The sequence below is a fragment of the Oryza brachyantha genome, chromosome 8 (genome assembly GCF_000231095.2).
Source record: "Oryza brachyantha chromosome 8, ObraRS2, whole genome shotgun sequence".
Lineage (NCBI taxonomy): Eukaryota > Viridiplantae > Streptophyta > Magnoliopsida > Poales > Poaceae > Oryza > Oryza brachyantha.
In genome coordinates, this window is record NC_023170.2 from 16,170,259 (window position 1) to 16,196,249 (window position 25,991).

The window sequence follows — 25,991 nt, forward strand, 5'->3', positions numbered from 1 at the left end:
AGCGCGCGCTCACGCGGCGCCCACGAGGCATCCTCTGGGAAGAAGACGGCCAGGGTGAGCGGAGCGTGACGACGACGCCGACGCGCGCGGCCATGGCCGTTTAGTATAAAATTAAGGAGGGGGTGGGGGAAGAAGAGGGAAGCGCGCGCCCGAGACGAAAGGAGAGGTGGCGAGCGACGACACGACGACAAAAAAAGCAGCGGCGGCGGCGGCGGCGGCGGCGGCGGGCAGGCAGGCAGGAAGGAGGAGAGGTTACGTGCGTCGCTGCCTGCCTCTCCGCTAAACCAGGCAATAATCAATAGCCGGCCGGCGAGCCGCCGCGTCCTCCGCCGCAGACAAGGCGGATTCTCGATCGGATCAACCACCGCGCGCAGCTCGCTCGCGATCGGCGGCTGATTCTCCTCCGCCCCGGCTCTTGCCGCCGGTCGCCGTCGCCGACCGATCCATGGTACGTACGTGCTACATGCCGCTATGTATGTATGCATATATGTCGCTAGCTCGCCGGCCGCCGGTTGCCCGTCGCCGGCGCTGCCGTCCGTCGTGAGTGAAAGTGGCGTGCGGGCGTGCGTCGTCACGGCTGATGCTTCTTCGACGGCGACGGCGACATGCGTATACCCAGGAATCGATTCTTTCTCTTTCTCTTTCTCTTTCTGCTGCTGCCGTCTTCTTTCCGTTCTCGACTTTTCTGATGCTTCGTTTCACATCACACGAGAAAAACTCTCGCCATACATCCATCCATGATCCAATGCATGATTCGATCGAATAAATTAACCTCTCTCTCTCTCTCTTGCTGCTGCAAACTCTCCCCATTAATTTTTCTTGCATTGATTTCTTAATTACCTAGATAGAGCAAACACACATCCATGTGATCGATCGGCTACAGAAAAAGACATTTGCTTTCCGTTGCAGAAAAGAGAAACCACGCGTACGCAGCTACGCATACATGCATGCATGTCGGTCTCGATCTTTCTTAGCCACGAATCAAACTCCAAAATGGGATTTTTTCCCCTTTTTGCGTGTGTTCTTGTTTTTATATACGCGATATATATATATATATATATCCTCATTTTTCTTGGCCGGCTCTGACCTCTTCTCGACCTTCTGACAATTTGATTTTATCGAGTCGTCGTTCTTGCCAGATGCCAATTGGCCGGCGACACATCCAGCTACCCTAGATTCGTTTCTCTCATCAATTTCTTTTTAGAACACACGGATACAAAGTACTGAAGAAAAAAAAAGACAATATAGAGTTCAGATAATATATGTATATTCTGTCACCTACTACTAATTGGAATATTGTAGTACGTAGCAGTGTCCAACACACTTGAAGAAAAATTCGATCTTGGTCAGACGATCGACCTGCCTCGGAACCTCCCCTCTTGTCTAAAATCAATCGCGTCCTTTTCTCCAACCTACCGTTCGTTCTAATTCAGCTCATTAATTTGAACGTGTCACGCGCGCCGTCTATCCATGACACGTGAATTCTCGTATATCTACAATGAATTCAATGATAAATTTATTTAGACCAAATACAAAAGTAATAAAAAATTAATTATTTAGCCCACCCGCTACGACTATATTATTATTTTTCTCTTCTTGTTTAATTCAACTCATCGCATTTCTGGCTATGTTTGTCTTCTTCTGCTAGCTTGCTACAGTTTTTATCTGTCTGCTTCGATCAATCTGAATCTCTCCCATAGTTTTACTCGGCTCTATCTGACATGGAGTCACTTGCAGACTAAAGAACACTAAACTTCTCTCGTATTAATTGCAATCTTTTCGCATCGATCGAAGCATGGAGCTAGTGAGCATGCAACTGGGGCTGGTCATTTTCTGAGCCCGTGACGACGAACGAACGAACACGCGTTCGCGCTCAGCTGGATTTATCTGCAGCTCGGTCACCGCCCATTTTTCACCTATCGATCGATGCAGGTTGAGTCGGAGAGCGAGGCCGCCGCCGCCACGGCGCCGGTGCTCACGGCGCCGCTGTCCCTGGAAGGCGGCCTCGCGGCGGAGCTCCAGCCGGCGAACCTGCTGCAGCGGGTGCTCAGCCTGTTCCGCAACGTCCGCCCCGGCTCCGACCTCTCGCACTTCCAGGTAACTAAGCAAACCATGAACTAACTGATCGAGCCCAGCTTGAGCTCAGCTAGCTGCTAGCCATTCTTGATCCAAGCTAGGCAATGTGCATATATGCATGTGAAACTCCAATCTCGTGAGCATGCAACTAGTTTGGAGTACTTCAGGTCAGGAGCATTAATCAGTAACCACACCCTGGAATCAGCATGATTAATTATGGGGAGTGAGTAGCTAGTGGAGTGAACAGCTCCACTAATTAATAAGGAGGATTTGTTGTTTTTGCTTATGGGAAATTAGTAGGTGTTGAGTAAACAACAAAGCTTCAGGAGTTGAATTGTAGTACATGCATACTTGCATATGTAAGCATGATGTACAGTACAGCATGGGCCAAGGTTTTCTACAGACTTAAATTTGGATGTGCGTATGCGATTGATTGACTGATTGATCATTGATTCATCGGTTCATCTATACTATACTCGAGTAAACAACCTAGAATTCGATAGGACGTATTCCATTAATATGGATCTGGACAGGTATACTACCAAAGGTATCTCATATAATTTTAGTTCTATTTATTTTAGGACAAGGGAGTACTTAAATTAATCTGACCACCCTAGCTTTCAATTAATTCCAGTGTGATAGGGGTTAAATATTAATGTGGTCAGCAGTTTCAGCTTTCAGGCAGTACTAAATAAGTACTACTGTGGACGTACAATCAGTCACTATCTAGCAGTAATTCAGAGTCAAAAATGAGGGGGCGTGCAGTGGGAGAAATAAAAAATTTAGAGTGTCACATTATATGTTTGACTAAACGTCGAAAGTGGTTTTTGGCCACGAATGAAAAAACGAATTGCACGACTCCTCTAGAAACCGCAAGACGAATTTTTTTAGTCTAATTATTCTGTCATTAGTGCAAGTGGGTTATTATATCACTTATGACTAATCATAAGCTAATTACGCTTAAAAGATTCATCAAACGATTTCTCACATAACTATATAATTAGTTTTTTGTTTTATTTATATCTAATACTTTATTTAGATGTTCAAAGACTCGATGTGATGTTTTGGGGGAAAAAATTTGAGAACTAAACCGAGCCTTAATCTGTCTGAATTTCTTTTTTCAGCTGCCTGCGACGTTCAACCTGCCGAAATCGCAGCTTCAGCTGTACGGCGAAGGAGTGTACTGCGTCGGAGAAGACTACCTGCGCCGGTGCGCCAGGGGGAGCGACGCCGTCGAGCGGTTCACGGCGGTGGTCGCCTGGAGCATCTCGACGACGAGGCCCCCCATCTTCGGCTTCGCGCCCTACAACCCGGTCCTCGGAGAGACGCACCATGTCTCCAGTGGATCACTCCATGTCCTTCTCGAGCAGGTCATGGATTGATTCATCGTTCATGTCAGCTTATTAACAACTTTCTTTTGCAGAGGCAGAGAGAGATTTTACAGACGATTTGCTTCTGAATCTCTGACAGAAAAATCGGATCTTTTTCTGCAGGTGTCTCATCGTCCTCCAGTGTCTGCACTGCATGCCACCGACGACACCGGTGACGTCGAGCTCGTCTGGTGCCAAAACCCAATCCCAAAGTTTCATGGTACGTGCTAGGAAAGTTTCAGCACAGAATTGTTCATCTGTTCTTGACAGAACACGAACTTGATTATCATCTGAAACTCTACTCCGTTTCCCTGTTTCATCTCTGAAGGCACGAGTGTAGAAGCAACAGTGAAAGGCAAGAGGCACGTCAGGCTTCTGAAATTCAGCGAGAGCTACGAGATCGACTGCCCGAACCTGCTCATCAGGCTGCTGCCTGCTCCATCCGTGGAGTGGTCTGGGACCGTCAGGATCGTCTGCAAGGAGTCCGGGCTCGAGGCAGAGATCTGCTACTTCAGAAGCAGCGCTTTCCTGGGACTCGGAGGCGATCCGAGATGTGTGAAGGGGAAGATTTTCAGCTCAAGATCAGGCGAGACTATCTGCGAGATCGATGGACACTGGGATAGGACAGTGTCGACCAAGGATGAGCACACCGGGAAGACGTCGGTTTTGTATGATGCTGCATCCGCCATTGCCGACCTCAAGACGCCTGTGGTCAGAAACCAAGAGGTACTCATTTCTGTCAATCTCAGTGGCAATTGCTTTACATGGTTGATCATGTCCACAAGAACTCTGAACTTCTTGGATTTCGCATGTTTGTAGTTGTAGGTTCAGATGACAGCATGTCAGCATGGAGATAAAATTCAGACTTCATTAAGCACATCCAGTTCAACCAAACTATAACCTGCAAATTAAGCAGAAAAATGACTAATTGATACTTGACCTATACAATTAGCAAGACCTGTGGTTAGAAACCAAGAGCTACTAATTTAGTAATTTGTCACAGCCTCACTGGCCATTGTTGCAGTGCCAATTCTGTCCACAATAGCTCTGAACTTTGTGTATTTTTACATGCTGTAAGTCCAGACGATAGCATGCAGATAAAATTCAGACAACACTTTCAGTTCAACAAAATTGTGAACGGCAGGGTGCAAACTAAGCATAAGAAAAGGAGAAATTAACAGTTGAATATACTATCATCTTGTTTCAGGGCTTGTCACCTTCAGAATCTGCAGTGGTTTGGGGCGAGGTGAGCGAGGCGATCCTGGAGAAAGACTGGGAGAGATCTCGTCAGGCGAAGCGACGAGTGGAGGAGACGGCGAGGAGGCTTGACAGAGAGAGGAACGAGAAGGGAGAGGTCTGGATCCCCAAGCATTTCTCGTTGACTCAGGATAAACATGGCAGCTGGGAATGCTGCCCCCTGGAGAAATCCGTGCCTCCAGCTCCGATCATTGTACCCTCCTGACTGTGGATTACACTGTAACAGATCATATGATGTGCTATGATATAGATCATAATTTTTTTGTTTGTCAAATCAAGTTTGGATCATCATTCTCTTAGAAGGGGATACTATGACCTTACCGTGCGTGGAGTGATATGGTCACTGACATGTCGACACGTGGAACCTATAGGTCAACAGACCTACATGTCAGTGCCAACATTCCTCTTTAACTTGACATCAGACGGCCATGTTACTAGTCTGTTATCGTCTTATGGCGACACATGAGTAATCATAGTTCTACACATTTTTTTCCATATTCTTGTTAAATTAGTACTGGTAGCATCTAATTGGTAAACAAGTTTTACAATACATATACGAGGAATTCTGATAACTATTGTCAGCGTCAGAAAATCCTACAAGACCTCTGCTTGGATCATAAACGGAAGAAGAGCAATGCAGGCAGCAGCAGCAGGAGAGACTCCCGCTGGTTGCGCTGCGTGCTCGCCGACGACGGCATCACCCGCTTGCTCGCCGACGACGGTGTCGTCGTCCACGGCGGCTGATCGGCGCTGCTCCCGGCGCCATCGCCGTCCGTCGGAGGCGGCTGGTAGGCGCTTCCGGCACCGTCATTCACGTCGGTCGGAGGAGGCGGCTGGTTGCTAGTTATCCCGCCGCCATTGTCGCCCGCCGGAGGAGGTGGCGTACCGCCTCCGGCGCCGTTCTGTCCATTGGCCGCCGGCGGCGGTGGCAGCGAGCTGATCGGCGGAGTGACGCCGGAGGTGTTCGATCTGTACATGGAGACCATGGATTCAGATGCGAGCTAGTTGAAGAGAGGAATGAGTTTGTCGATGAATTGGTTACCCGGTGGAAGCGAGGCAGAAGGCGATGGTGTAGCCGGCGGCGCTGCTGCAGGTGAAGGTGCTGGTGCCGTCGTCGTAGGCGTAGCTGTAGGCGCGCGGGCACGCCGACTTGAACATGCCCGAGTAGGCGGTGGGGCGGCACGTCGCCGGCGTCGCGTACGCGCCGCTGCAGCAGTACTGGTCCTGCCCGAACGCCTCGCACGCGCTCCGGCACGCCACCGTCGTCCCGCCGCCGCCGCCGCCGTCCACCTGCAGCTCCTTGGGACACGCTGCCACGCACGCACACGGTTCTGCTCACGTCAGCACAGACACGTTCGCCACGACGACATGCATGCATGGATGGTGGGTGGGTGGACATGCTCACGTACAGAGGTTGAGATCGGCCGTGCAGCCGGTGGTGGCGCAGGCGCCGCCGCCGCCGGTGGCGCTGCCCTGCGGGACGGCGACGACGGGGAGGTTGTAGCCGTCGACGAGGCTCACGTCGTAGTAGTCCTTGTCGCCGACGGCGCCCTTCCCCAGCGTGACCTCGAACAGCGTCGCCGGCGGGGTGGCGCCCGTGCCCGCGCATTCCAAGCGGCCGCCGCAGTCGCCGGTCTGGCACGCGGTCGCGCCACCAACGCCGGCACCGCCGGAAAAGTCGCACCCTGTTCGCGCCCATACCCGGCCGGACCACCCCGCCGGCGCCGGCACCTGCACGCTCTGCCCCGGGTCGAGCCTGAACCCCGTCGTGGCCAGCTGCGGCGTGCCGGCGCCGGCCAGCGTCGCCGGCCATATGGTCTGGGCGCAGTAGTTGGATATGGTGAAGCTGCAGCTCGCCGTCGACGTGCTGCACCACCGCGCCACCAGTGCAACCACAAAAATCACGCAAGCTTCAGCTCTCCAACTTCTTGGCGCTGCCATGTCGTGTTGCTGAGCTAGCTAGGTCAGCCTCAAGCTGTTCTTGATCTGCTTCTCAGTTACTGGCCACAGTTCATGTTTTGGATTGAAATGAGGAGAGATTTGATGCATGGTTGCAGGCTTTAAAACTGATTGGAGATTGGAGTTTGTTTCAGATGTCAAAGGAAATGGGTTTCTTGATGAGTTTGCTTAAGCATTTTTCATCCATGGGGTGGCCTCATAGAGAAGAAATACCTTATGTAACAATGCAAGGGATAAAGGTGAAAATGATATTAGGAGATAACTAACACTACTTTATTCTACTTGTTGAGTGTGTATGCCCTCAGCTGTTGACTACAAATACTTTATTTCTATCAGCCTTAAAGGAATCCTAATTGTCCATGTAAATACACTTATACAAACTAAAAATTTATGGTTCATGTGGTGAACATGTATGATACAATTCACAGTAGGAAATCTCAAGTCAGGGCATTAAATTAGACAAACTAAAACTGGTAGTGCAATTCATCATTTATGAACCAGTCTGATGGCACTATCTGGGAGAATATCCTATGATTCTCCCTGAAAATTGCTTCCAGGGGGAATTTTGGCTATGTATTAGTAAGAACTACAAGAAAGGTATCAATTTCTTGCATCTAGTGGTACTGTGCACAAAACTAAATCATTTAATCTGTATAAAACTACAGCCTAGGTATCCAAAGATATGCTGAATTCTACCGCTGTAGATCCAGAAAATAAACATACCATCTTTCCTATCAGATTGGATAAAGGATAACTTTCAGTTGGTTAGCACAGATAAAGAATAACCATCCAGGGACAATTAACTTTATGCTTCAGAGAAAATATGTGCAGCTACTCTACTAGTAGTATAGGATCTATTACACAAACAATTGATCTCCAAAAATATTAGCACATACCCAGCACAAGCCCCTGCTAACCTCTTAAAGAAGCAAAAAAAATGCATAAATAATTACCAAGACAAATATACTGCACATGCAAATTTGTAAAATTGACTGAAACATGCAGAATTTTTCAAAAAGAGCAACTCATATTTTCAGGTTTGTGTTCCTGAGAATAAATGATGGGTAGTGTATTACTCCCTCCGTTCCAAAAATACAAGACATTTCCAGGATTCAAATTTTATACCATAATATAAGCATTTCAGCACTGATTCCTATTATTTTAATCATTCCAATGATTCCAGAACAATCAGATGCTTAGAAAGGGAATATAATCAATTCAAAAATAAATAAATAAAAAGAGCATTGAAGTGACTAAAATGAAATCTTTTGACATCTCCTTAGCTTATCATAAATAACCTATAAATGCTTATATTTTGGAGTGGAGGTAGTAGAAAGCAATGCAACTAAGGTCACACAATCTTGCTTGATTTATAGACACACATTAAGTAGAGATCCAACGCCACTCAGCTAGAAAGATCACAGCATACTACTAACAGGTTCAAATCTCCATCAGAAAGGCAACAAAAAAAACCACATGATATGCTAAAACAGATAATCTCATGCCTCATCTATGCTGCCTCCTTGCTAGGTGCTCCATCACCACTTTCCGGAGCATGAGGATCGTCACAAACCATGACACCCTCAAGGTCTAAAGGGCACCCAATCATTGGATCAATGGGATGTCTGTCACGAGGCCCACCCTTGTGGCCCATAGCTAGCATGGGAGGTGGAGGTAGAATTCCAGCTCGGAAGAGGATGCACTCCACAGGATCTGATGGCTGTGCTCCAACTGATAGCCAATACCTGAACCAAGGCAATAGTACCAGATTATAAACATGGGAGTTTGGAAGTGCCAATGAAGAATGCATGAGAATAATAATGCATAAACCGAGAAATTAGACAGTATAAAAGATCAAGTTCCAATTCCTATGATTATCGGATATTAATAGGATAAAATCGATAATAGAAATTTCAAGCTGGCTGCAATGCCTAGTGCCGAATTGCTTATTTTGCAAATGTAAGGGATTGCACATGAAAAAAAAATACAGCACTCTATTTTAAAAATCAACCGTCTTCTATGTACCACAGAGGCACAAACTGTTGGAAACTGGGAGTAAATTTTGGCAAAATAATTACCAACATTGTACATATTGAGGAGTACGCGTTCATGCTAACCTAAGAAAAATCAGACAGACTCTGATCTAAAACTTTTAGAACAAACAAAGGATGGTGAATTAGTTTGCACTTTGATCTGTCGACAATTAATTATCAGCATCACTTTGAGATGACCGTGGAGTTCATGGAACAATTGGTTCGTTAACAATCAGTTGCCGTAACAAGGACAAATTCTGCAGGTATACTCACTTCACTCGGTCGAATTTTAACCCCATCCTCTTGCCACCATCCTTCCCTGCAAAACCAAAAAAAAAAACACACACACACACACATAGCAAGTTAGTATTACAGCATTCAAACTCCCTACCCATCTCAGGACATCATCAGTTAAACCGCAAACATCCCAAAATTTCCAAGCCGGGGGTTCTTCCATCATCCCAAAATTGCTCCCGGAGAAGAGACAACTGGATCCGTACGGAAGACACAGCAAGATGGCAAGCGAGATCCGGATGGGTACCAGGGAGAGGGTTGTAGTAGCCGAGGACCTCGAGGTGCTTGCCGTCGCGCGGGGAGCGGCTGTCGGCGGCCATGACCCGGTAGAAGGGCCTGTTGCGGCACCCGAACCGCGCCAGCCTGATCCGGACCACCATCCCCCCTCCACAGACACGGACTCCCCCGCGGCTTCCGGTCACTCGCTCGGCCTCCCCTCCGGACGACTGGAGCTCTCGACAAAAAGGCGAGGGTTTTAGGTCGGAGAGGGAGGGAGGGCCGACAGACCACGGAGAGCTGGAGGTAGACGAAGGGGTTAGTGATATGGGCCATCACATGCTGTTTTGGTAATATGGGCCCCAATGGGCTTGTTTGACAAGATGGGGCCTTGTTTTGTTTTTTTTTTCTTTTAGACTTTGTCTAGTTTCCAAAATCATTTCCTAAAATATCACGTCCTAAATAAATCATTAAATATTGCTGAAAATTAAAACTAATTACACTATCATACGAAAAATTGTGAAACGAATCTTTTAAGATTAATTAGTGCATGATTAGTCATAAGTGCTACAGTAACCAGACATGTGTTGATAATGGATTAATTAAACTCAGAAGTTTTGTCTCGCGATTTCTAGATAGAATCTAAAATTTATTTTATAATTAGGCTATATTTAATACTTCAAATATGTACACATCGATGTGACATATCTCCTAAAACTTTTTTGAACTACACGGGGCCTTAGTCTTCCTATATAGAACTCTATTGCTATGTTCTGATTACGTAAATTCGTCCGTGTAATATATATAGGATTCAAATTTGTCGGACAATACTGTTTGTTCCCCTACCAATATATCTCACCTAATCATAATATTTTTCTAATCATTTTTTTATATTTTCTCTCGTCTCAATCCAGCACAGTCATTTTGTCATTTATCAGAAAAATGTTATTTCGATACATAAGTAAAAATAAATTGTTTGTCTGATTGGCTCGGCAGTTTGACATCAGTTTATTTAGGTTCAAGATCGTTTTGATTTTGCATCGGTTTCTTTTTTCCAACCAACGAACATTATACCTGTTTCGAGAACCTTCTTACATGTAATCCATATTTTGAAAACTTCAAGAACATAATCAACTACGCCTGTTTCGAGAACCTTCTCACATGTAATCCATATTCTGACCATTTTAGAAACGTAATCTAGGATAGAACTCATGCAACAAAACATACCTTCACCTACAATGATACAAGTACTGTTCCAGTGTTCCTGTAAACGAAACCGGTAAGTCGTAATTGCACTAAGCTATTTATTATGTACTACTACCATTATGACTATTCACTTATAATTTTTATCATTCGTTTATTCAAAAGTTTAGTATAAATATAAAAATTTATAAGTAATACTTAAACTACCTTTAATAATAAAAAAAATAATAAATAAAATAAATAATACTTTTAAATTTTTTTAATAAAACGAGTAGTCAAACATTAAAGCAGAAAGTTAAAATCTGGGATGGAGAAGTACGGAATAACGCTCCCATTACCACAGACCATGGTGATTTAAACCGAGCCCAGCATCCAGAACCTTCCAAAACAGAAAAAAAGAAAAAGAAAAGCCACCATAGCAGCCGACTGACATGTGGGCCCGACGACTCATCAACTCTCCCACTCCCCTCCCAACTCGCTCGCTTCGAGCCCCATTTATAAATCGCCGCCCCACCATTTCTCCTCTTCTTCCCCTAAAGCCCTAACCCTAGCCGCCGCCGCCGCCGCCGCCTCCTCCTCGCCTTCGGGACGCCGCTGCTCCGTCGTCGGCGATGGCCTCGGAGACGGAGACGTTCGCCTTCCAGGCGGAGATCAACCAGCTGCTCTCACTCATCATCAACACCTTCTACTCCAACAAGGAGATCTTCCTCCGCGAGCTCATCTCCAACTCCTCTGATGTATGTTCTCGCTCTCTCTCCCCCCCCTCTCTCTCTCTCGCGGGATTTGGTTGCGCCCGGTGTTTGTTTCGTTTACTGATGATCCAGATCTAGATTCGCCGCGCCCGCGTGAAGCCGATTGGGCGGATTAGTAGATCGGTTTGCGGTGCGGGAGGCATGTAGAACCTTGTGTGTGTTGGGTTGCTGGTTACTTGTATGTGATGTAAATCCTAGAATATATCTGCGATGTTGTGGTCCACTCCGACACTAATTTCTTCCTGGATTAATCCGTGGATCACGCACAGTCCTGAAATTTGCTAGTGTGTTTAATATGTGGATCATGCACGGTCGTTAGTTTTGTTAGTGTATTAATGTGTGGATCATTTAGCAATCCTGAATTTTGTCGCAAGGTTGCATTTGAAAAATCTCCCATGATTTGAGCGCGGACTAGAATATTTTAAGTAAGAGTGTCAACGTAGACTGCATTATTTGTCATTTTGTTTTGCTAAATGTCTCGCGGCATAAATAGTTTGTGATTGTTCTAAAAAAGTCGCATCTGAAAAATCTTCCATGAGGCATTGACTAGATTGTTCTCCTTGCTATCTTGCTGCATTGACTCTGACTCAACTAGTTATCATATCCTAAATTGTTGGAGTTATCTTATAATCTTAAATTGATGGGAGGGATTGAGTTTGACCATGTACTATGACAACAAACCCCCGCCATTGTCATGCAGCCAGTGTTTTATTTTGCTGATTAATTGTTAAAATTATTCCTGGCAGTTCGCAAAACTTTAGAATAATATTTTGTAGAGGTTTTTCGTTTGATATTAAAATTGTTTTAATGTAAGAGGATGAGGCCATATCTATACTTTTGGCAGGGTATTTGGCATTATTAAATTTTTGTAGGATTGCAAATTTGAATTTCCAGCAGCTTTCATACAAAACTGAGTGCTGAATCTGAATCGTGTGCTTTGATGTGTACTGCAGGCGTTGGATAAGATCAGGTTTGAGAGCTTGACGGACAAGAGCAAGCTGGATGCCCAGCCAGAGTTGTTCATCCATATTGTCCCTGACAAGGCCTCCAACACTCTATCGATTATCGACAGTGGTATTGGTATGACCAAGTCCGATCTTGTGAACAACCTGGGTACCATTGCCAGGTCAGGGACCAAGGAGTTCATGGAGGCACTGGCTGCTGGTGCTGATGTGTCCATGATTGGTCAGTTCGGTGTTGGATTCTACTCTGCCTACCTTGTTGCCGAGAGGGTAATTGTCACTACCAAGCACAACGATGACGAGCAGTATGTGTGGGAGTCTCAGGCTGGTGGGTCATTCACTGTCACACGTGACACATCTGGGGAGCAGCTTGGAAGGGGTACTAAGATCACCCTCTATCTCAAGGATGACCAGGTACTGACAGGAATTCATCAAATTCTTTTTAATTGGTGCTGCTTGCCTTGTTGGATGCATTCATAGTTCTTAAGTGTGCCTAGTCATTGATATATCACCTTGTAATATCTGCTTATAGGTTGATTATTGTTGATACTTGTTCCTTAGCCATTTGTGAAGTAGACCATGATGGTGTCACAAGTTTCACCATAGGCTTGCTTGAGTCAGATGCTTAACTTTTCTGTTTATGACTTTAAATGTCCCTTTAGAAGCATTTGTTGAATTGATTGATCAAAATTAGTAAATTGGATTTAACATTTTTATTCTTGTATATGTGTGCACTTTGGATTTTTTTTACACTGTTAACATTGTGATAACCTATTTAGATGCATTAACTTTTATTTTGAATTATTGCTATAAAATTCGATTGCTGTTCTGCATATGCATGTTAAAAATAATTAAAACCACACTCATGTGATGTACTTGAGTTCTATTAAGTGGCCTACTGGCTTATTGTTGAACTCCTAGTAGACTGAATGACTTGTAGTATTTTTCTAGTAGGCTGAATGATGGTTTGCATCTGAGTTCAATTGCGTGCATGTTTATGAATTAGAATTAGTAGCAAGTACTATACCTGTGCTGTGAACTTTTGTGGAATCACCTGAATTATTTAGGTAGAGCTTTAATTGAACTATGAAGTGTGCATAGTGTCCTGGCCCAAATGTTATCATTTTGTTATTGACAATTACTTGAATATTTCGTGCAGCTGGAGTACCTTGAAGAGCGCCGCCTCAAGGACCTGATCAAGAAACACTCTGAGTTTATCAGCTACCCCATCTCTCTATGGACTGAGAAGACCACTGAAAAGGAAATTTCTGATGATGAAGATGAGGAAGAAAAGAAGGATGCTGAGGAGGGCAAGGTTGAGGATGTTGACGAAGAGAAGGAAGAAAAGGAGAAGAAAAAGAAGAAGATCAAGGAGGTTTCTCATGAGTGGTCCTTGGTCAACAAGCAGAAGCCTATCTGGATGAGGAAGCCTGAGGAGATCACCAAGGAGGAGTATGCTGCTTTCTACAAGTCCCTGACAAACGACTGGGAAGAGCACCTTGCTGTCAAGCACTTCTCTGTGGAGGGTCAGCTGGAGTTCAAAGCTATTCTCTTTGTTCCCAAGAGGGCACCATTTGACCTCTTTGATACAAGGAAGAAGCTTAACAACATCAAGCTCTACGTCCGCCGTGTCTTCATCATGGACAACTGCGAGGAGCTGATCCCTGAGTGGCTGAGCTTTGTAAAGGGCATTGTTGACTCTGAGGACCTTCCCCTCAACATCTCCCGTGAGATGCTTCAGCAGAACAAGATTCTCAAGGTCATCCGTAAGAACCTTGTCAAGAAGTGCGTTGAGCTCTTCTTCGAGATTGCTGAGAACAAGGAGGACTACAACAAGTTTTATGAAGCGTTCTCCAAGAACCTCAAGCTTGGTATCCATGAGGACTCCACCAACAGAAACAAGATTGCTGAGCTCCTAAGGTACCACTCCACTAAGAGCGGTGATGAGCTGACCAGCCTCAAGGACTACGTGACCAGGATGAAGGAGGGCCAGAGTGACATATACTACATCACCGGCGAGAGCAAGAAGGCTGTGGAGAACTCCCCCTTCCTGGAGAAGCTGAAGAAGAAGGGATACGAGGTCCTCTACATGGTTGATGCTATTGATGAGTATGCCGTCGGCCAGCTCAAGGAGTTTGAGGGCAAGAAGCTCGTCTCTGCCACCAAGGAGGGACTGAAGCTTGATGAGAGTGAAGACGAGAAGAAGAAGAAGGAGGAGCTCAAGGAGAAGTTCGAGGGGCTCTGCAAGGTCATCAAGGAGGTGCTCGGCGACAAGGTCGAGAAGGTGGTGGTCTCCAACCGTGTGGTGGACTCCCCGTGCTGCCTCGTCACCGGCGAGTACGGCTGGACGGCCAACATGGAGAGGATCATGAAGGCCCAGGCGCTGAGGGACTCGAGCATGGCAGGGTACATGTCTAGCAAGAAGACGATGGAGATCAACCCGGAGAACGCCATCATGGAGGAGCTCCGCAAGCGCGCCGACGCCGACAAGAACGACAAGTCGGTCAAGGACCTCGTCATGCTCCTCTTCGAGACGGCACTCCTCACCTCCGGCTTCAGCCTCGACGACCCCAACACCTTCGGCAGCAGGATCCACCGCATGCTCAAGCTCGGCCTGAGCATCGACGAGGACGAGGCGGCGGAGGTCGACACCGACATGCCGCCACTCGAGGACGACGCCGGCGAGAGCAAGATGGAGGAGGTCGACTAACCGCTCGTTTTCTCTCTCTCGTCGCAGCCAACTTTTGTCTGGTTACAGTGTTTTGAACCTCGTGTTGTCGGTCGGTTTATTTTTGTACGATTTACTTTACCTAGCCTGCAATGCATGGATCTAAGTATGCGCTATGTCATAGGTTCTTGAACTGCGTACGTTTATTGCTGCTAATATGATATTATTATATTAGTACCGTCCTGTTTTCAGTTTGCCATTATTTCTCTGCGTGCAGATTTTTTTTTTCTCGAACTGGCTCATTGCAAGTTCGAAATAGGATTGTGATATGTAGTGTCGTGAGCGAGATCAACGCCCTAGACGAGGAAACTGAATAAAATAAAGTTCCAATGAACTTTAGTAAGTTCAGGATGCTGATATAATTAATCTTCAACACTATGGTAATTTCAGTCAGTGAACGAGCTACATATATTCCTACTCCTGTATTTTTTCCCCCTTAGGATTTATTTAGTTCATTCAAAATTGACAATGTTCTTTAGCTTCAAAATTGTGTACCTTTTCGTTTCTTTGCAGTCCATATCTATTTTTTTAGTACTTTCTATAAGCCCGCTTATTTACTAGTCTTTCCGGTCCAATTTTTTCCCCCTCGACTCCGCCCGACCATGAGCTAGCACTATTTTACTAATTATGATGATCTAACCTCATTCCCAATAGTCGAGCACTGTAGTCGAGCGAATGGAAAGTGCAATGGTCCACTCCGAATGCATTTCGTACAGAGAACAAATGTGCTCCACATTGGCTTAATTTTGTTTTATTGCAGAGTTTAGCGACAATGAAACGTAGCCATAACTTGGTGATATTGTTCTTCTACTTTGGTTGGCTTCTTGACTTTTTTTTTTTCATCTCATAATGTAAGACCTACTACTCATGATGCCCATACAACTGAAGCAAGCAAACCTGAAATCATGCCTGCCTCTGCATCACCAAATCTTCTGAAAATCTAAGCTGCAAATTAAACTTGCCTTGGCAAGAAGCTCTGACAGTTACATCACTAAATAACTTTGCTTTGCCTTTTTTTCGAGCTGTCACAAAAAAAAAACCAAAACTAACTACACATTATTATTTCACCATAATTTCTGTTAGCCACAACGCAGCATGCTTAGTCGGTGCCAGAAAGCGACCAGTGACAAAACTGGAGACCATGAAACTGTGCCTGATTTGGAGCTAAGCTACTGCTAATTATTGGCACCATCACTGGCTAATTAAAAAAGTCCTAAGAGGCAGTGTGGTGTGTGGCTTCCATTGGCTTGAAACACAAGCAAAAAAATGGACTCTGACCAAACAAACTTGTCCGGCTGGTGTCGATGCATACATGTTTGGCCGTCTTGTCGTCAGGGCATTAGCCACCACTAACCTCACCACCGACTGCTAGGCAATCATGCATAAAATATTTTTATTTGTTAAAGAATGCTTAGAAAAGATTGCATATATTTCATTATAGAAAACAGTATGGATGGATGGATGATGTATCTCTAGTACCTTCCAACCACCATAAAATAGCCCCCATCGTTTTGCTTATTAGAGTAATAAGCGAAAACGTGTTTTTCAAACGAAAAATAATTTGCAAGTAAAACTTTTATATACGTGTCTATAACGACTCAAAAGCGAAATATGTAAAACAAACCATTATGAAAAAACCACAAAATCAAGTCTAAAATTAAGTTCTAAAATTTAAATTTTGGCTTATAAGCAGTTGTAACTGCGAAACGATGGAGACATATATTTTTGTAGCAGTTAGTACTTTCGAGCAGTAATCTGGGAGATGAAAAATAATTAACCAGTAAAAATCAGTCTATGATTTTCTTTTAAAAAAAAGGGTATAAGGGTGGTTGTTTTGGTTATAAACCGATTTGGAGACAGATGCACAAGCATAGTTAGGATATGCCATTTTGTTTGGAGTATATGGACCTGGCATAAATTCTTTTCTGATTGAAAGGATCACGAGGAAATAATTCAACTATACAATAATTATATATTGCAGTGTTGGATCTAAGTATGCAAACACAATAAAATAAACAAATAATTGCACTAGAAATAGTAGTGTAGTGCACATGAGTAGTACTACTTTCTGTGCAACCAATGGTGAAGAACTGGAGATCTTCAGAAGTAGCCTGAAAAACATTCCCTGGCTAAGTTGACTGTTTGACAGATGTAAAACACAACACAAGTTTGGTCAAATTTAGCTAGGACCATTGATCCATAAGCAATCAACCATAAATTATGTTACAGAGAAGATTAATTGGTTTTTGGAAAATGATTTTACTGATACATATTAACACCACAATTAACCAGAGTGGGTGTCAGTAGCTGAAAAAGGTCTTGCACTTTTTGTGTGCCATTTTTGTTTTCAGTCGATCAATCATTGGAGCTTAGAAAACTACGTACTGCGTCTGAATTTGTCGTAGCAGAGACTGAGTGCCACTGGCATTTTTCTGAGAAAGCTCGAGATGAAGCCAAATGGTCAGCAACATGTACACGTTTGCAAACAGTCACTGCCAGCTGGACCCTGCTGAATTATCATAAACAGACATGGAACAAAATGTGACCCATCTGAAGTGAAATGTTCAGATGAGCATCAAGTAGAATATATCTACTTAATTGAAACATCAAGGTTACTAGTAGTAGTTACTACTATCAATTCAGTGACAGACAACTTCCTCAACTTAATTCTCATTTTGTCTCCCTATCTTGACAGCAAACTAAAGCTAATAATACTAGCTAGTAGCACTCCAATAAAGATTAGAATTGGTATTTAATTAGAATATATTCGCAATTTGGCGGCTAAAACACACAGTCGCTTACCGAGTCTAAAGAAATTAATTATACAGGGTCCATGACGTTGGGCTCGACCGGAGAGATAAACACGCTGGCTTGGGAAAAAAAAAGAAAAGACGTACAATACATTACCTCTATTTTCAAATATATGAATGGTGCTCCTTATTTTTCGTATGACAGTTAGCTATTAATATCGTAACATATTCTCTCTGTTTTACGTTATTAGAGTTTTTTATCTTGACTAAATTCATATATATGCTAATTAATCTAGATATATATACAGAACATTGATATATAAATAAATTTAGACAAACACATAAAATTTTTTAATATGAAACGGAGAAAATGTTTTTTTAAAAAAATAGTTAAACACCATATACAAAAATAATAGAACCATATATTTAAAACAGGATGATTTTATAATACAAATGATTAAATGCCATATTCACAAATGAACAGAGCATATATTTAAAACCAGAGGTAGTATATATGTATATGATCCATTCCACCCAGTCGATGGAGCATTGCATGCAGCTACTAGGTCCACTCTTAGCTACAAAGATTTATCCAACGTGGCTGCTTAATCAAGAAATGGAGGAGTGCCATGTCATCATCTTATCAACGGGTAATCATCACCGGTGTATCTTGTGGAAGGAGAGAATTAAAACGATGCTTCATGCTACATCTTAAATGTAATAACAATAAATCTTTAATTATCCTTGCATTTACTTGCACGAGAGGAACAACAAGTAAGCCTTGTCGCTTCTACCTGTGTTTCTGGATCAAAAATTAAATTTTTAATATTAAATTTAAAGTTGATTTTGAGATTTAAATAGGTTGAAACACGTATATAAAAGTTTATCTATAAATTATTTTTTATTTACAAATATATCGATTCTTTTTTCTAAAAAAACCCAAAGAATCACGGCGATTACTGCGCGTCGCGATCATTAGTGAGCTGTAACGGGAAACGTAGCGGAACTTGCTGCTGTCTCTATCGCTGCTAATCCTGAAGAGAATACGTATTTTGTCTCGTGTTTTAGTTGACCAGTACGTACAGTGCAAGAACACTCTTAAGACAGATATCCTGTGGCTGAGATTTAGCGAATGTGATGAACTGAGGTAATCTATGCCGTTGATTTGATCCAGGCCAAGCTAGTAGTACAAGGAAAAATTATTAAGCATATGCCAAGGTGCTAGTCAATGGATGATTAGCATGTTGTGTATACATCATGATGAATTTTATAAGCATGAGAAGTTATCCTGGTTATTGTTGAATCATATTTGCGAAAGAAAGTCTTTAAAAATATGATGCCATTAGAAGCAAGCTGAGATTAACTCCATAGGTTGCTGTAGCATGCAAGAAATCTTCAGTTCGTTTTCGACGTCAACAGCAGAGATAGTAATGTACAAACTACCACAGCCAATGATGCTAATTAATTTGCTACTAGAGAAATCCTAAAAGAAGAATAATTAATGACGCCACATATATGTTTGCTCTTATAAATTGATTTTTCCATGGAAAATTGATCAAACTGTTGACTCTCAAAACATCATGGACAATAGAAATAATTAATCTTGTTTGTTGTTTGTTTACACTAAACTTTCTTGCATTGATCATCGCACATCAGATATATCGGGACTTTATGGTGGTTTAATTCTAATAATATGTTAGGAAGAAAAAAACAAACTATTTTGTGGACACCATTAAAACTTCCAAGAAATTAGTATGAAGTGGGTATGATTAAATAAGAACACAACTAGTCAACCAAAAATTTAATGATGTTTGTTACTGGGGTTCTATTGCACATAAATTGTATGACACAAATGTCTCATATATATATATATATATATATATATATATATATATATGAGACATTGAACAATTAACCAACTGGAAATTTGCTATCATCTTTGTCAGTGGTGTTTTATTTCGCACACATTATATATGGGAGAAAAATAATATTGTATGGTAGTCCATAATGATATTCCTACTATAAAAACATAATAACTTGAGACGTATAATTGCCGAGCTTTTATGTATCTATTTTTGTCGTAGATCATGAAATATCACATACATGCCTATGCCCACAAGTTAACCAATGTGTGAGGAATTTGTTTTATTTACGACTCCAACTTTTAAAAATCCATAAACCAAATGGTATGGGCTCAACCATTTCAATATTTCATCTCCACAAAAATAGTCCAGAGAGCAACAACTTCACCACATCACCCCTCTACCCTACCTGACCCCATCTCATCCATGCATGCATTCCCTTCACAACCTAACACAAACAAAACAATTACTCCTCTTTGAAAACTACATAAACAAATTTACAATAATAACCAAACAATAATCATACATAATAAATAAATAAATATACAAAAGAACAAAAAATTGAAGCCAATAAGCTAGCCCACCAAGCCAATCAATCACCAATGTCTCATAGTCATCAGCATCATCTCCCTAACTAAACCAACCACACCTCCCCTCCAACACAGAACAAAATCCCCAACTTCTCTCTAGATTCTCTCTCTTAGTAAAAAGAGAAAAAAACTAAAATAATTAAGAGAGAGAAAAATAAAAGAGAGGAAGAGCCTCTCCCTCTCCCTTCACCCAACCCAACCATCTCTTCCTTGCAAGCATCCATCTTGGAGGCCAAACCCTCCTCTCCCCAACAGAACAAAGGAGGCGCGATTCACGCGAACAATCACAGGAGGAGGAGAGAAATCATCCTCCCCTTGCCTCCCCCATCTCCCGAATCCTCCAAAAACCCCATCTTTATCCCGAAAAGATCCTCCTTTTCTTGGTTTCTGACAGGCGTGCACGGCTATCTTTAGCGCCCCGTGGAAAGGTTCTTGCGGGGAGCCCAGCTCTCGTGGTGTTTAATTTGAGGAGGAAGCGCAATTCTTGTGGGGAGTGGAGGGGTGGCTATGGCGGATGAGGAGGAGAGGCGGCGGTTCTGGAGTCTGCGCAGCGTCCGGTGGCGGATCGATCTCGGCATCCTGCCGGCGTCGCCTGGGGCGTCGGTGGAGGAGCATCGCCGCGCCGCCGCCGATTCGCGGAGGAGGTGAGGCTGCTTGGGCCCCGTGTTTTCCGCCTCTGTGTTTGTGTGATTTGTGCCTTGTGTGGTTCGTTTCTTGGTCGATTATTATCAATCTGTTCTGTTAATTTGCTCAGCTCAGTCGATGTTGTTATGGATTCCCCTTTTTGTCAGTTTGATTCCTGATTTCCTGTGTAGTAAGGCGTTGTTTTCATCTCCCACATGACTTTGATGGGCAGAAATTTCTGTCTTGGTTTGAGAGACGGATGCAATCATTATTAGCTAATGCCTGTAATTTATTTACTATCACAACTTACACGAAATTATATGTATATTGGTCACTCTTGTTTGTGATGGTGTTGTCGCGCTCGCGCGCTTGGTGATATCTTGTTTCATGAGATGGAGTTGATGGACACATTGCTGCTGGCTTTGTCAATTTATCATTTTTATATGATGATTGAAGCAATGGTCCTTATTCCTTTAATGTGTAGATTTATCTAACCGATGATCTGTTTGCAGATATGTTAGTTTGAGGCGCCGTCTTCTGGTAGATCCTCATGTTCCGAAGGAGGAGGGCAGATCATCCAACCTTGTCGTGGACAACCCGCTCTCTCAGAACCCTGGTATTTAATATAGACATGGATTTATGATGATAAAATGCTAATCTTGATATTCGGATGATGATATTTTAAAACATTTATGCACTTGTTTCTGACCTTATTTGGCTACGTGGGACTCTTCAAACATCTGCGTGATCATTAATGCTGATGCGCTGCCAATAAGTTGATGCACCCTTAGCAGCATAGATGTTTATTACATAAGTTAATTCTCCAAATGTATTAACTATTGAACATCCTTCTGTAGATAGTAGCTGGGGTCGGTTTTTTCAGAGGCGCAGAGTTGGAAAAAACTGTGGATCAAGATTTGTCTCGGTTATACCCTGAAGATGGAAGTTACTTTCAAACACCTGCTTGTCAGGCCATGCTGCGTCGAATACTATTGATGTGGTGCCTTCAACACCCAGAGTATGGATACTGCCAAGGTAAGTGACTCCTTTTGCATATGAAATTAACAGCCAATAATTTTCCACTTAAAGTCGATGGAAGTAATATGATTGGCTCTGCTCTCCCCGTGGAAAATTTCAACACAGCTGACACCCTTTGGTGCCATTCACCTTGGCTTGTTATTACATGAAAATTGTGTTTCTACAGCACATTATTATTGCATGTTAATAACCTGCGAGATCCTTTTACAAGTTAATAGGCTCTGAGATTCTCTTATGAGGCAATAAAAAATAATAACTTACATTTGTTACATGGTTTAAACTCTTAAAATGCCATACCATGTAGCATGTAAGTTTTTTCAGCATTGATCATTATTATCTTCCCATATCCTTTGAGTTTTATTTGATTGACGTATATAGAAAGACTTATGGACTATTTTCGTCACAGGAATGCATGAGCTATTGGCCCCTCTAGTGTATGTCCTTCAAGTTGACATTGATAAACTATCTCAAGTACGGAATTTGCATGAAGATTGCTTCAATGATGATTTTGATGGAGTTCCTTTCCCAGATACTGATATGGTTTTCAGCTATAAACCTAGAAAGGACCCAAAATGGAATTTTGGAGCTGACAATGAGAATGATTCTGAAAAATCTTCCAAAATTAACAGTCTTGATGAGCTTGATCGGGACACAAAAGAAATAATTTTACTTAGTGATGCATATGGTGCGGAAGGTGAATTAGGTATTGTTTTGTCTGAAAGGTTCATGGAACATGATGCCTATTCTATGTTTGATGGTTTGATGGATGGAGGTGGCGGAGTGGTTCGCATGGCTGAGTTTTTCTCCCCATCCACTGTTGGATCTAGTTCAAGTCTACCACCTGTCATTGAAGCCTCATCAGCTTTATATCATTTGCTCTCCATTGTTGAGCCAACTCTTCATAATCATTTCATTGAGTTGAAAGTGGAACCACAGTGGTTTGCACTTCGTTGGCTGCGGGTCTTGTTTGGACGAGAATTCTGCCTCAATGATCTTTTGGTAGTTTGGGACAAAGTCTTCTCTTGTACAAATAATATGCTGCTAAGTAGTGACGAGGAATATAATTTTCGTATCTTGTGTTCAGCTAGGGGAGCATTTATTGCCGCCATGGCAATGTCTATGCTTCTTCATATTAGATCATCTTTGTTGGCTACTGAACTTGACACCGTTTGTCTTCGGAGATTATTAAATTTTCCAACAAATATTGATGTGCAGAAGCTAATTGAGAAAGCCTGCTCCCTACAGTCTATTGCCATCGATGCAAACACTTCATCCTCATCTTTCCTATTAAAGAGAGATAGTTGTGATTTTGAAAGAGTGCACGGCAATCCTGGTACTTCTACTCCTCCTAGAACTCCATTGCATCCTGTATCTGAGAGTTATTGGGAAGAGAAGTGGAGAAATGCGCACAAGGATGGAACGCCTCCTAAGGAGGTTGAGAAGGGCAATTCTTTTAGTAAACAATTAAAAAAATCTTTAACCCAAAGGCTTGGTTTGTCTAGAACAGAGTCAGATCCTTCTCCAGTGAAAGTGCTCAGTGTGAGTAATGATACTCGGTCAGATCCTTCTCCAGCGAAGGTGCTCAGTGCGAGTAAGAATAATCGGAATTCAGTAAGACGTTGCCTTCTGAATACTTTATCAGATGATTTGGAACGTTCCAATGAAATTGCCGGAAAAATTAAGGAAGATGAATTCCCTACTGTCTCAGTTCACAGGGAGCATCCTCTGAGTTCTGCAGAGCCTTCTAAGTTAAAGGCAGTTGGTGAGAATGTAACTGCGAGCCCATCACGTGTGCCAAAAGTTAGCCCACTAAAAACTTCTGAGGTTGAGACAGTTCATGAGAATACAACGCAGGGGGCAAAACGTGTACCAGAAGCTTGTTCCAGTGGTGAGAACTCTCCAGTGTTCTATGCAGCCAGTTCTGGTAATGATCCTGAGAACAGTCAGGACACAGATTCTGAGAGTAGCAGTGTTACTTCAAAGTCCTGTGCCGGTGACCATGACAGGGATGAAATTCTGAAAGATGAACCATCCAGCTGTAATGATGATAACAAAACCATCCATGATTCAGAAGCTGCATCTTCTGACAAAAGTCCAGATCGTGATGGAACCTCTGAGAAGGCTGTAGTTTCTAATGAAAGAAAACCACTCATTGCTAAATTTCAGTGGCTCTTGAAGTTGGGAAGACCTCAGGTTGAAGGCAACATGGAGAAGAGTAGTGGGGAGACATTGGGCGATAAACAAGACGTGGACACATCTTGTTCTTCTCCTTTAGATGGGAATTCAAATAACTCTCGTGGTAGCGGAAAGTTGGCTCCAGGCGATAAAAAGGTCGTGGGCACCCTAAAGAATATTGGACAAAACATGCTTGAAAATATCCAGGTACTGTATGCAATATTATTTTCATGTACATAATACTCTTAAGCATGGGAGTAACTTTGTTTTTGTCAAATGATTAGGTGATTGAGTCAGCGTTTCAGCAAGACCGCGGTCAGCCTGGCCCTGTGGAGAACTTCTCAAACAACATTCTTGGAGGTAAAGGACAGGTCACAGCGATGGCTGCTCTTACGGAGCTTCGCAAGATAAGCAATTTGCTCAGTGAGATGTAGCCCGTGTAAGGTGTGTCACCCATTCTTTTTCAGCTTCATAGCTCAGCTAAGGCCTGGTAGTAATAAGTCAGGTACCTAGGTCATTTTATTCTGCAGTGCTTGTGCATTGCTCGCTATGTATATATAAATTCGATTCCATTCCATTCCATTGAGTAAAATCATGTAAACATTGTACAACGTTCACCTGTGGATTTACCTGGCGCGTGATGAGGGAGTAGCTCTCTCCGGCATTAGACAGCTATCTTATGATGGATGAAATTTTGTAAGGTCAACTTTTTAAGGATGAATAAACAGAACAAGATCCAATATGTTAGCTCCAGTGCATTTCTCCTCTGCTGAGTCTTCTTCCAACGTGTGCGCGTGATGTAGCGTGCCTGATTTGCTGATGTACATGGGAAGCATAATGCAGCTGGATAATTTGTTTGTCAGGTTGTTCTATATTCGGTTCATGTGCATATATCATTCAGAATACTCTGTGTTTATCAAGAATGAGAGCATCAGTGCTGTGTTCAGGCTCATTATATTATGCAGTCAGTATATTTGTGAACCAGAAAGGTTCAATCCAATTAAACTGATGAATGAATATTGGCATGTTGCAAGCTGCAGCTACTCTGTCGGTTCATGATTGGTTCAGGCCACTGCAGCCATTGTTCAGAGATTTTGTTTGGCAGCTCCTTTAGCTGGGTTCATGCTGTCCATGCATCATGGAACGAGAACGACCTAGAGACAGAGATGCTGATGTTTCTTTCACGCATTCTTCCCTTTTGAGCAATTAGGCGTAGAAAGCGACCTACGGCTTGAAGCAGTACACGACTCAACAGCAAAATCGCGTGTGTTTAGTGGCATATAATGGTGTCTGCTTTCCTGCAATCTTTTTCCAGCCACTTTCACGTCCATTTCTGGGACTTTTCCTGAACGATGTTTTGACCGGGACAAGCAGCTTCAGGTCTCATTATGTACGCAACCATTTAATACTACCGATCGATACAGATTACAAAACATCAAGGCACTCCATAGTAAATAAAATTCGATGGTTGTAATGTCGAGAGACCAAATCAACATTTACTGCTGCTGTTACTGTCACTGAAAGGGGTAAATTCTGATTTCTGAAGAAATTCCTCTGCGGCTCTGCTGCAGTTACTGACAGTGGTAAGTTCTGGAAGATCATGTAAAAAAATCAAACTCATATCGTTTCACTTCTGCTTATACTTATAAACTAAAATTTAATTTTTTTTAAACCTAAACTTTGAAGTTGATTTTAAAGTTTTCCCACTTTAAATTTACTTTTTAGCTTTAGATTTTAGATCACTAAGAAGAACATGTGTATAAAAGTTTTATTAACAAATATTTTTTATTTATAAATACATTGTTTGTTTTTTTCGAAAAAGCCAAACATATCACCCCAATGAAACCGCATGATGTTTGATAGAGCTTCTCTAACGTACTCCATAGATACGCCCACATACCATCCACCCCAAAAGGGGTAAAATTTGAATTATGAAGAAATTCCTGTGCTGCAACCTGCAACACTGATAGTAGTAAGTTCTGGAAGAAGCTTAAAAAACGAAACCGTACTATATTTTTCTGACGTGGACGAAATTTTTCTGACGTGGACGAATGACAAAAAGATTCTTCTAACATACTAACCTAAATATACCTAGGGATCAG

At 42.8% G+C, this 25,991-nt stretch overlaps 5 protein-coding genes across 6 annotated transcripts; 3 read left to right on the forward strand and 2 right to left on the reverse strand.

The window, feature by feature from the left end:
- LOC102721670 (oxysterol-binding protein-related protein 4C-like) lies at positions 1–5,198 on the forward strand. 2 transcript variants are annotated; one of them, XM_040526693.1, is made up of 6 exons: positions 1–448; positions 1,933–2,097; positions 3,201–3,446; positions 3,570–3,666; positions 3,775–4,172; positions 4,654–5,198. In XM_040526693.1, exons 1-6 carry the CDS (start codon positions 446–448, stop codon positions 4,906–4,908), a joined length of 1,164 nt encoding a protein of 387 aa, XP_040382627.1. In that variant the 5' UTR covers positions 1–445; the 3' UTR covers positions 4,909–5,198. The 2 variants fall into 2 exon arrangements, with proteins under 2 accessions (XP_040382627.1, XP_015695666.2); XM_015840180.2 differs by lacking the exon at positions 1–448 and having other exon boundaries at positions 1,737–2,097.
- A 54-nt stretch (positions 5,199–5,252) lies between these two features.
- On the reverse strand, positions 5,253–7,461 carry LOC102721951 (thaumatin-like protein 1b). The gene is made up of 3 exons (XM_040526694.1): positions 6,113–7,461; positions 5,746–6,013; positions 5,253–5,672 (listed from the first exon to the last, which is right to left on the reverse strand). Exons 1-3 carry the CDS (start codon positions 6,642–6,644, stop codon positions 5,318–5,320), a joined length of 1,155 nt encoding a protein of 384 aa, XP_040382628.1. The 5' UTR covers positions 6,645–7,461; the 3' UTR covers positions 5,253–5,317.
- Positions 7,462–7,916: 455 nt separating this feature from the next.
- On the reverse strand, positions 7,917–9,483 carry LOC102722139 (30S ribosomal protein S16-2, chloroplastic/mitochondrial). Its single transcript, XM_006659550.3, has 3 exons — positions 9,237–9,483; positions 8,969–9,014; positions 7,917–8,407 (listed from the first exon to the last, which is right to left on the reverse strand). Exons 1-3 carry the CDS (start codon positions 9,367–9,369, stop codon positions 8,173–8,175), a joined length of 414 nt encoding a protein of 137 aa, XP_006659613.1. The 5' UTR covers positions 9,370–9,483; the 3' UTR covers positions 7,917–8,172.
- Positions 9,484–10,930: 1,447 nt separating this feature from the next.
- On the forward strand, positions 10,931–15,049 carry LOC102721857 (heat shock protein 81-1). Its single transcript, XM_040526695.1, has 3 exons — positions 10,931–11,145; positions 12,114–12,536; positions 13,282–15,049. Exons 1-3 carry the CDS (start codon positions 11,020–11,022, stop codon positions 14,830–14,832), a joined length of 2,100 nt encoding a protein of 699 aa, XP_040382629.1. The 5' UTR covers positions 10,931–11,019; the 3' UTR covers positions 14,833–15,049.
- A 5,117-nt stretch (positions 15,050–20,166) lies between these two features.
- On the forward strand, positions 20,167–24,631 carry LOC102722240 (TBC1 domain family member 5 homolog A). Its single transcript, XM_006660224.3, is given in 6 exon segments — positions 20,167–20,696; positions 21,189–21,292; positions 21,534–21,550; positions 21,552–21,711; positions 22,121–24,096; positions 24,174–24,631. Coding segments are annotated over 6 exon segments (2,544 nt in total). The 5' UTR covers positions 20,167–20,559; the 3' UTR covers positions 24,324–24,631.
- The last annotated feature ends 1,360 nt before the right edge of the window (positions 24,632–25,991 follow it).